Below are 10,768 nucleotides of genomic sequence, written 5' to 3' on the forward strand. Positions count from 1 at the left end.
ACCTCGCCCCCTGGCGGACACTGATAATGCAGCAACCCACGGGTGGAGACAGCACGAACCACTGACAGCAGACGTGGGGGTGGGTTCGGTTTCTACTCCAAGGTTTTTGTGTGGGCGGGCTTTAGCGCTCAGCCCCGGGATCGAGCTCCTGCGCTTCGTCCGCTTTACCCTCCTTCACCTCCTTCACCATCACCTCCTCGCACCGTGTTCCCATCCTGCGGCCTCACAGCTCTGAAGGTGAGTTTTAAACCAAACTAGCACCGGATGATCGAAACAAGCTAGCTGTCAAACACTAGCTGTGTTTAAATGCTATCGTTTGCGCCAGGCAGCCGCGGTCGGTTGTGCTCCACACCCACTGAGCTTCATTAAAACTCATCGACTCGTATTTTCCACGAGAGTCACACACTGTTCCTCCAGCTTTCTGGGACTGTCTCTCTTTATACACATAAAGTCTATGGTGGAGCTCCGTGAAGCTAAAAGTAGGAGCTAACCGCGACTTTAGCATTGTAGTATGTTTGGAGCGTGAAGTTAGCTCCTGCTGTGTTTGTGTTGTTATTTGTTCACCGTGAATCTGACAGAGGAAGGAAGGGGTTGATTAAAAGAGCCTCTTCCCTCTTCAGTGTTTAATGTTACTTTTAACACCAGTTCCCTGCGCTGGCTTCCACACACCCATGCTAACATCTGTAAACAAACCAGTCGGCTAACCAATCTCCACGAGTCCTCAACAGAAGTGTCCCCGTGTGTCCTCTCCAGCTCGTCTCTTGCAGACATGGCAGCCCAGTGTGTCACGAAGGTGGAGCTGACCGTGTCCTGTGAGAATCTGCTGGACAAAGACATCGGCTCCAAGTCGGACCCCCTGTGTGTCCTGTTGATGAGCAGCTCGGACTCTAAGTGGTATGAGGTCAGTGAGGTGTTTGGAGCTAAGATGAGTGAACTGGTGGGTCTGGGTGTTATGACATCAGACTCTTGACAGAACACTTTTTCCGAGGTGTGGCAGTGTAAATCGTTGACTGCCTGATCATGTCATGTCCACATCCTGTTGCATCAATGCTTGTGTACCAACAGAAATCGTGCTCCTCAGGCTCCCTCACACGGCAAATCCAATCTTTCCTCACAGTTGGGACGCACGGAGAAAGTCCAGAACTGCCTCAGCCCGAAGTTTGCCAAAAAGTTTGTCATCGACTACTACTTTGAAATCGTGCAGAAGCTGAAGTTAGGGGTTTACGACATCGACAACAAGACCGTTGACCTGAGTGACGATGACTTCCTGGGGGAGCTGGAGTGCACCTTGGGCCAGGTGAAGTCCTCTCTCTGTTTGTGGAAGAAGATGACTCACAGTGTCCACAGTTCATGTTTAGGTTTCAGCTCCTTAAACCCCCCCGCAGTGGTAGGACACATATGGTGTAATAAGATGCCACTGTTTCTCCATGACGGACATGAAGCATTAACGTCCCTGATAAACAGTAGCTGTGTTGTCTCTCTCAGCATAATCCGATCTCAAATGTTGCCTGATTGTTTGTTTGTGTAATTTGCCATGTGGTCTGGAGTCTGCAGTGTTGTACTCATCTGCAGGTTGAGCTTCTTCATTCTGCTGCTTCTGCGGCCTCTTCATTATTAAATTTAAAATGATGATTTTTTGTTTTTAGGTTGTGTCCAGTAAAAAACTGACCCGACCGCTCGTCTTGAAGAACAAGTCTCCTGCAGGAAAAGGGACCATCACAGTGAGTGGCAGAAAACCAGAGAGACCTTTTTCAATGTTTGGCTGTATTTATTTTTGTTCTGTCGTTATTTACCTTCTTTTTTGCCGTAGATAAATGCAGAGGAAATAAAGGACAACAGGGTGGTGAATTTTGAGGTGCAAGCAAGGAAACTTGATAACAAGGTACGTGTGTTTCTTCTCAACCCTTAGATACTCACTTAAGTTTCTTTTAGACATTCAGGTTTATCTTAATTGTATGTTTCTTTCTTTTGTTAATATCCAGGATTTCTTTGGGAAGTCCGACCCGTACCTAGAGTTCTACAAGCAGACACCAACTGGATGGCAGCTGGCTCACAGGACGGAGGTAAACACACCCAAAACTGCTATGATGGTGCTGCCACTGGCTGTATAGGGAAAGCTACAGTTCCTATACAAATATTAAAGTTAGGGCTGTCATGGCGATTTAAACTGAATCTATTCAATGAAATGCTTAGTGATTAATATAAATAATGGCATATGTCAATATTTGCCGTTAAAGGCAGGTTAAATAGTGGACCAAATAATAAATGAACATATGTAGACATAAGGTATATGGATCTCCACCGTTTCATCTGTCCCTGCATAGCTCATGCTTTATGCTTCTGCCCTCATTAGACAGTTGGGGAAGTGGTAAAAAGAAGGGTCTGAGTAATGTTTACTTTTGGTAAATAATCTACTGACACAGAGTGACACAGAGTGAAACTCAAAGACTGCAATAAGATAAAACATAATTGCCCCCTTCTTGTATGGGATCAAGGGGCATCATAGAATATGATAAATGTGCATCCTTTTTTAAAATCGAATTGACGTGTTATTTTGACAACTCTTATTAAATGAATTATTAATAATGATGAAGTAATGTCATAATGACACATTTCATCTTCCTTGAAGGGACTTATGGGTTAGAAACTTGAAACTAAAAATTGTTCTAACACTGATGTCTGTCAGTTTGACAAGAGGAAGCCCCGATGGCTTGAACTTTATTACACCATAGCCTATGAGTAATATGTGTGTTGTACCAAACTCACTTTTGTTCAATTAGAAAAGTCATAATGTTGGAATTGTTTTTTAAAGTTTGTAGTTTTAGAAAAGGATTTTGAGGTTATCAGATGAAATGGACTTTCCTTGCATATTTAATTGCCTCATTGTAATAATTAGATTTGATATTAAGAGTCAATTTATTCCTTTTCTTTCTGTTGTTCCACATTTTCTCTTTTAATTCTTAATAATTGTTAGCAGCACCTTGTGTCAAGGTTTTACTCCAAAAATTTAGTTATTTTTGACAGAAACTTATGACAACATGAATCTGCATGTTCCAGATATGAAGTATTATGTGTTTGTATAATCTTCACATATTTTGTCCTCAGGTGGTGAACAACAACTTGAATCCAACATGGAAACCCTTTCGAATCCCCCTGCAGTCTCTCTGTGGAGGAGAAATGGACAAATCGATAAAAGTAACTAACACCTCTTTAACATCAACATCTAACACAGCTGGAACGTGCATCTTCAAGTGGCACTTTATATTTTCATGTGTTTAACATAACAAAACAATTTGAGCTTCTATTACGAAGCAAATAGTTATTGGTTTTTGTTTTTCTGTGTTGGATCGCCTTCTCAGACGTGTGAAAACATATGAACCCACAGTGTATTCAGTATTAGCTTGATCATATATACTCTTTTAACCTCTTAAGCAAACATGTCAGGAAGGAAGGCGTTTCGAAGCGCACAAGACATGTGAGTTACCCAGAGCGTTGCAGTGTTTGTCTTTTCTCATCTCGCCATCACTTTAATGGGTGTTAAGTGTGTGCCTGAAGTAGATGGGGATTAATACAAGACACCACCTCATACATGGTGTCCGGCGCTCCGTCTCTCCTTCATCCAACTCGATCCTCTCGTAGAAAACATTTGTCTGAGACTGCAACTCGTCTTCTTTAAATCACGTCACTGTGTCTGTGTAGTGCTGCTGTTTCCCAGAGAGTCATGTTCTGGATCTCACTTTTGCACGTTGTTTGTTTCCTTTGTTTTCTACATCTTCTGCGTCTAGTAAACTTAAAGGTTGAGTTCACTCAAATGACCAAGCTTTCATCTCTTACATTTAGTGGTATTTGACTGTGCAGGTAGTTTTTTTTTTTCCTTATCTCTATTTTCTTTTTAAGTGTGTGGTTGTTCAGTTTGAGAGCAGGACTCACTGATTTTACGCTCAGATTTAATAATGTTCTCGCTCAAAACCCTGCAATTGCACTCAAGTAGCACCTGCTTATGCAAAATGTGCACTTGCACTCAAACATTATGATAGTTGGATAGATTTCCTGCACTCCAGCTTCAGCTCTTCTCCTCAAGCGCAGGAAATCCATCCAAGCATAATAACTGAGGGCAAGCGCACAGTTTGAGCACAAACAGAGCAAATCAAAGCACAAGTGCACTAGGGTTTTGAGTGACAGCATTACAAAATCTATGCAGATATGTAAATTTCACAGTGACAGTTTCTTAGTTTGAATAACTGAAAACCAGTTTCTCTTTTTTTTTTGTAGTTTTTCGTGAACTGACTCCTTCAGAGAAACCTTTTCTCTGTGTGAACGTTTTTCTTTCTTCCTGGCCAGGTCGGTCACATCACCATGTATTTTTTAAACCTGTTTCCAGGTCGAGTGTTACGACTATGACAACGATGGTTCTCATGATCTCATTGGAGCCTTTGAGACCACGATGACACGCCTCCAAGAAGCAACACAGTCTTCTCCGGTATGAGTGGGTGTGGGTGTGTTGACATTGTTTCACTTAACAACAAAACAAAAACAGAAATCAGCTGTTATTGCTCGTTACTTTCATTTTACATTGTTTAGATTCCATTTTGGAATTTTTATTTATTTCAATTTTGTATTTGAGTGGGCTGTGGTCGGTGTAACTTCTTTTTTAACTACTATTGCGACCTATGTTACATATTTTGGTGACTTGTGTCTTTCCAACAATTTTCCAACCTTTAGTAAATTCCCTCATCCGTGAACATGATTCACAGCCACAGTTACACATTATACGTTTAAAGCAACAGACTGAAAAAATAAACCTGGTTTTAAAAGTAAGATCATCAACTTAAGCTGTCGTGTTTCCTCATAGGCAGAGTTTGATTGCATCAACAGTAAGAAGAAACAGAAGAAGAAAGGCTACAAGAACTCTGGGGTTGTGAGCGTAAAGCTTTGCAAGGTATAGTTCTGTGTTTGTCTTGTTGTGCTGTGTAAAAGGTGTGATTAGTATTTGCATGTGGTCTGTGGTATTCCATGTTCTACAGCACTCCTCTTTAAAGCACCTGTTTTATCTTTGTAGGTGGTGAAGGAGTATACATTCCTGGATTACATCATGGGAGGCTGTCAAATAAACTTCACTGTGAGTCATGGCGTTGTGGCTATTAATATCAGCTTTTGTTCACCCATGGGTGATCTCCAGTGACTAATGATATGTGCATTTCCTGTTTCCTTGCATCACTTGTGCATCTGTCGTCAGGTGGCTATCGACTTCACAGGCTCCAACGGGGATCCCAGGTCTCCTCAGTCTCTCCACTACATCAGCCCTCAGGGTGTGAACGAGTACCTCTCCGCTATCTGGTCTGTGGGCAACGTCATCCAGGACTATGACAGGTACACATGTCACGTACAACACCACAGTCTAATATGTTTATAACTCTACATACAGAATTGTTGTCTGTGCCAATGGAAGCGATAGTTTCAAAATGACTTAAAGTCTGTTCCAAATTTTCTGAGACGTCTTGATGAAGTTAAACTATAAAAAATTAGTTTTTTAAAGCAGCATTTTGTTTTCTTTTCTGTGTAGTGACAAGATGTTTCCTGCCTTTGGCTTTGGAGCCCAGATTCCTCCCACATGGCAGGTAAAGCTTAAATAAAAGATTAGAAATACATGCAAAAGTAGGGCTGCTGTTCAAATGCAGTATGAACACTGAATTCGTGATAGTGTGGTTTTGCAGAGAAAATTATATCTGACTGTGGTGTTTTACAGGTTTCGCACCAGTTTCCTCTTAATTTCAACCCAGCAAATCCATTCTGTACAGGTGTGTTCACAAATCAATGAACTGCAGATACACGTTGTGATGTTATTTACTGTATACAAGCAGTTAATACACGTGAGTACTTTATTACATACTGGAGTTTTGTTGCGTTGATACAAATCTTGACCCTGTGTTTGTGTGTGTGTGCGTGCAAAGGTGTTGAAGGGGTGGTAGATGCCTACAGGGTCTGTTTGCCCCAAGTCAAACTCTACGGCCCCACCAACTTCTCCCCTATCATCAACCACGTGGCGTGCTTCGCTAATCAAGCCCTCAAGCAGAGCACTGCATCTGTGAGTGTTTGCCTTTGCTGCCATTTCCATAACTATAACTGTAAACTGTCACAACCAGCCTGTGTCAACATATTGTCGCTGTATTTAACAGATCGAGTACTCGGCCATTAGATAATTACAAAGGCCACACTCCTTACACTTCAGCAGTATTAGTCTTCTGGCTGAAAGACACTTCACTGATCAAACAGGAAAAACAACATAATACATTTCATTAGCTATTGAAAGTAGCTCTAAACACACAGCTTTCATTTCACAATGGTGGTGTATTCCCAACTATCTAACACAAATCAGGCTTGAGTTCTAAAGTGAACATGCTCTTCTGATACTGCCTGATATATATCAGTACTGATTTTCATATTCTGTTTGTATAATGTGATCTTCACTGGGGTGCAGGGAGATTTCATTATAGCTTTAACCATATTATCAGTTCTATGAAAGTAGCACAGTGATTACCTTTGTAAGCATTTTTCAGATGCCAGGCTCATAGTTACTGGATTTGTTATTTGGATTATATTATTCTGAATTTTTAAACCGATTTAAGAATGCTTTACAAACAACCAGTCTAAAAAATGCAGGAGGAGGAACCAGAAGATAAAGAATGTTTGGGAATCTTTTACAGAAGCCAGTATCAGTGATAAAAACCTGAATGTCATTTCACAGAGTTTACAGTTTAACTATTCTTCTTCTGCCTGTGTTGTTGTTTTCCTCCTGAAGCAATACTACGTTCTGCTCATCATCACTGACGGAGTGATCACAGACATGGATGACACCCGCAACGCCATCGTCAATGCCTCCCGTCTGCCCATGTCAATCATCATTATCGGAGTAGGGGGGGCAGACTTCAGTGCCATGGAGTTCCTGGATGGAGACGATGGACGCCTGCGTTCTCAGACTGGAGAGACGGCCATGAGAGACATCGTCCAGTTTGTGCCATTCAGGCAGTTCCAAAATGTAGGTGACATTACTTCTTATGTAACATGGAAATGCGGCTGGTGTCATTTTTTCCCCTCAATAAGACAACTCATTGCTATAAAACCTGCATGCAGACTTTTTTTCTGATCACTTTACTGCAACATTTTCAGTTTAACTGACTTCAAACTCACAAATATAGGGACGGCCATTTTTTTATCTGATCGCAGATAAAATTACTTAATTTTAAAAAGTGGTTCTGATGCAGTCGCCTCTCTTAGTCTGCAATTACTATTCTGCGATCCAAGACACTGAGAAAGACAGAGATGGAGAGACAGTATCACTCCCTGCTAAGCTAAAGTACCCATCAAATTCAAATAGGATCGGCTGGAAAGTTCCCTGAAATAAAAAGAGAGCAATAAGTGCTTGAGCAGAATAAGTGTACGTTTATATGTACAACAGTTAATAAGCTGTAATAAGTAATGAAGACAACATCAACATCAACATTAACTGAGTCGGGATAAAGCAGCAAAACATGCTAACACAGTAACACAGAGACACTGGAAATAAGACGGTACGCTTGTGTTCACAGCCACTCAGTGTTACTACTGACATCAAGCTCAAGTAGAAGAGAAATTACTTACAAAAGCAAGTCAGTAAAAAAATACTGGGAGTAAATGTTACTGCAGTTTGTTTTTAAAAGCAGGAAGCAGAGGTGTAAAAATGTTATGATGAAAATAATGAGGCAGTGGACAAAGTAATAGAGACATCATGTAGTGCTATTTTTGTATTGGATGTAATGCTATTCTTAATTTAAATTTGATGACTGTACATTTGTTCCAAGTTATAGTTCTTCTTGATTAATACTTATAAATAACTGTATCACCTGAAATAACGCACACATGGCCACCCCCCTAATTCTGAGCCCCTCAACTTAGATCTCTTAGCTTATTTGTCTACCTTGTGTATTTATGTCTTTGCAGGCGCCCAGCCAGGCTCTTGCCCAAAGTGTATTGGCCGAGTTACCTCAGCAAGTGGCCTCCTTCTTCAGTTTATTCAAACTGAAGCCTCCCCACGATCCCAGTCCTTCATAGGGGTACCCCGAATATTCAAAGTCATTGATCCACACCACCATCCTAGTCTGTGCTTGGCCCATATGAAATTGACTGGCACATTCACTCACTGCATGAATCACCCCATGAGGATGCTGCTATTCATACTTTTCTCCCTACTCGCTTCTCCAACCCTGTTGTGTTCAAGATTGTTCATATAAAAGGGAAAACTCCTCTCTCGATCACAGGAGATACCAGTTTTAGTTCTGGGTTTATTATTTTATTTTTCTATTGGGTATTTCACAAATTCAATATATTTGCAGCATAGCTCAAATAACAGCTTCATATATTAGCAAACAATCTCTGGTTTTGTGTGAGTCATTGGATTCAAGGCTGGTACTCGTAACCCCAACCGAATATATTTTTTGCATGGCTGGTTTGTAAATAAAAAGAGAAGAGCAAGTTCAAGCAACGTATCTGAAGGCTGCCTGAAATATAGTGAGAGAAGTTCCATTGTGACAAAGGCTACGTCCACATTTCGGTTTTAAAACTCAGTAGAGCGCATACCTCAGCCTCCACCAAGGCCCAACAGCCCCTGGCTAGATCCGGATTTTAATTTGGATACGTCCCCTAAAATGTCTCAAAATGTCAAAGAAAAGAAACTCCTCGATCCCCCCCAAAAGTGAATAGGATCTAATACATAACATAACATACGAAATCCATCTCTGTCCAGACGAGCATTTTAGCTCCGTACCAGAAGTTATCTCTGTCCATATAACACGCCTGTAAATGCACATCATGTCACCATACTATACACTACAGGATTTCTTTCCTTTGTTTGACGATGAGGTGGAACTGAAAGTGAGTGTGCACATCTCTTTTCATTCACTGCTGGTAGTCAAGACTGGAAAGTGTCTCCGTTTCTGCCCGTCTAGATTAAAATGTCCCCAGAGTTTATAAATCACAACAGAGTACACAAGTAATGTGTCTTAAAATTAGTGTGGATGTAGCCAAAGTCACATCTAGAGATAAAAACAAAGAGGGTGAAATTTTCCTTTCATCTGTTCTCATCTGCATGACTTTCTACCTAAACCATGATCATCTAATAAAGTCTGTGATGATAATGATCACAAAATGAATAATCTCTACATACACAATGAATGCTTTATACTTTTTTTAAAACTCGCTCTTTTGCACTACAGGCTCCAAAAGAAGCGCTTGCGAAGAGTGTGTTGGCAGAAGTCCCAGGTCAGCTGGTGGAGTTTTTCAATATCATGAAGCTGAATCCACCCGTCTCTAACCCTGGACCAAACCCTGCACCAAACCCTGCAGGGACCATCTGACAGTACGAGGAGGAAACCAGAGACACCACCACATCATCAGCTTCTCAGCATCGCATCTCATCAGGCAATTAGAAAATAAAACCCACCACTTAAATGAAACAGAAACACACACATGCTTCATGAACACTCCACACTCCTGTCCAGTTTCTCTTCTTAAAGTGTCACAATACATGTAGCTGTTATTAGACATTACCATCCATGTATGTTCATTTTTTAGCAGGTCGTCTGTGTTGTTAAATCTTAAAAAAAGAAAATCATTAATTCATTCCACCATTTTGAGGCAATAGGCAGAGAATTGCACTTTTAAAAAGATTTCCTGAAAAGAAAAAAGTAGAGTTTATGTTGTATTTACTAAAACAAGACTCTTCATGTCTCAGTCAGAAGGTCTTATTACATGATTTTTGAAGTCATTGTTGTGGAAAAAAACGCTTTAGAGCCTTTAAACTCCACTTTGACAGCTCTTTCCTATATCTACATAATGAAAAGCAAAAGAAAAAGGATCAGGTGTGACAGACATACAAATATATGCATGTTCATCATAAAAATGTCTGTGTTGGATAAAAAGTGGCATTAGGTGCTTGTTCCGGTATCGCATGACACCTTTTGTAAACTACCCTCCTGCTGGTTTCAATGCTTTATAAGAGTGTGCCATTTATATTGTTTTATATTTCATGCCTGTTTGGCTGCAGCGATACATATAAAATGTAAGAGTCAAGAAGCATAGATAGGTCGCAGTTGTAGTTGCATATTTTTTACATCCATACTATTTGTAGCTTTGTAGTTTCTGTTGTATTTGGCACATGGAGTATATATTTGCATTCATGCCTCTTGTTGCACTTACCCATAATATGATATAAGTATGAATCTGAAACATTTTGAGGACTGGAAAAAAATTCATTGACATTTACGACCATTTAATTATTTAGTTAAGGTTAAGTCTCTGTTCAGGAACCGGTTTCAACTTTTTAAAGATGTTTCTGGAGCCTTGTTACTGGTGAACACAAACTGAACATCAAAAGATTTATGGAGAATTTTTATCACAGGACTGTTGGATTAGTGTTAGTTTCTAATAAACTGACATCTGAGTGTATCAGTATTACGCAAGCTCACCGTAGAAGGTAGACACAGTACAGTTTATTGATATTCTTTCAATGTCATGTCCATTGTGATGTTAATCCTTTTTTTATGATTTATACCATGAACTCTAGAAAACATGTATGTGATGTTTCATGCTGAACAGAAATAAATCACGTGCCTTAGTGTCAAAATCCAAAAAGTGCATCAAGCTTCAATAAAGTACCTCTAATTCACTACTAACTGAACTGTATGCTTATTTAACAGATTTAAAGTAAATCATCAGCACTCTGAGTCGGTCCCAA

The 10,768-nt window shown here is 40.3% G+C and overlaps 1 protein-coding gene across 3 annotated transcripts; it reads left to right on the forward strand.

The window, feature by feature from the left end:
• The first annotated feature begins 19 nt into the window (after positions 1 to 19).
• On the forward strand, positions 20 to 10,706 carry LOC109629671 (copine-3-like). 3 transcript variants are annotated; one of them, XM_020087450.2, is made up of 17 exons: positions 20 to 237; positions 754 to 901; positions 1,118 to 1,297; positions 1,647 to 1,721; positions 1,811 to 1,882; positions 1,983 to 2,063; positions 3,106 to 3,195; positions 4,382 to 4,480; positions 4,853 to 4,939; positions 5,060 to 5,119; positions 5,237 to 5,370; positions 5,564 to 5,618; positions 5,747 to 5,798; positions 5,952 to 6,085; positions 6,800 to 7,036; positions 7,978 to 8,090; positions 9,249 to 10,706. In XM_020087450.2, exons 2-16 carry the CDS (start codon positions 770 to 772, stop codon positions 8,086 to 8,088), a joined length of 1,599 nt encoding a protein of 532 aa, XP_019943009.1. In that variant the 5' UTR covers positions 20 to 237; positions 754 to 769; the 3' UTR covers positions 8,089 to 8,090; positions 9,249 to 10,706. The 3 variants fall into 3 exon arrangements, with proteins under 3 accessions (XP_019943009.1, XP_019943008.1, XP_069369196.1); XM_020087449.2 differs by lacking the exon at positions 7,978 to 8,090; XM_069513095.1 differs by lacking the exons at positions 20 to 237; positions 754 to 901; positions 1,118 to 1,297; ... (3 more) ...; positions 3,106 to 3,195; positions 7,978 to 8,090 and adding an exon at positions 3,434 to 3,475.
• Positions 10,707 to 10,768: the final 62 nt, after the last annotated feature.

Source organism: Paralichthys olivaceus, chromosome 17 (assembly GCF_024713975.1).
Source record: "Paralichthys olivaceus isolate ysfri-2021 chromosome 17, ASM2471397v2, whole genome shotgun sequence".
Lineage (NCBI taxonomy): Eukaryota > Metazoa > Chordata > Actinopteri > Pleuronectiformes > Paralichthyidae > Paralichthys > Paralichthys olivaceus.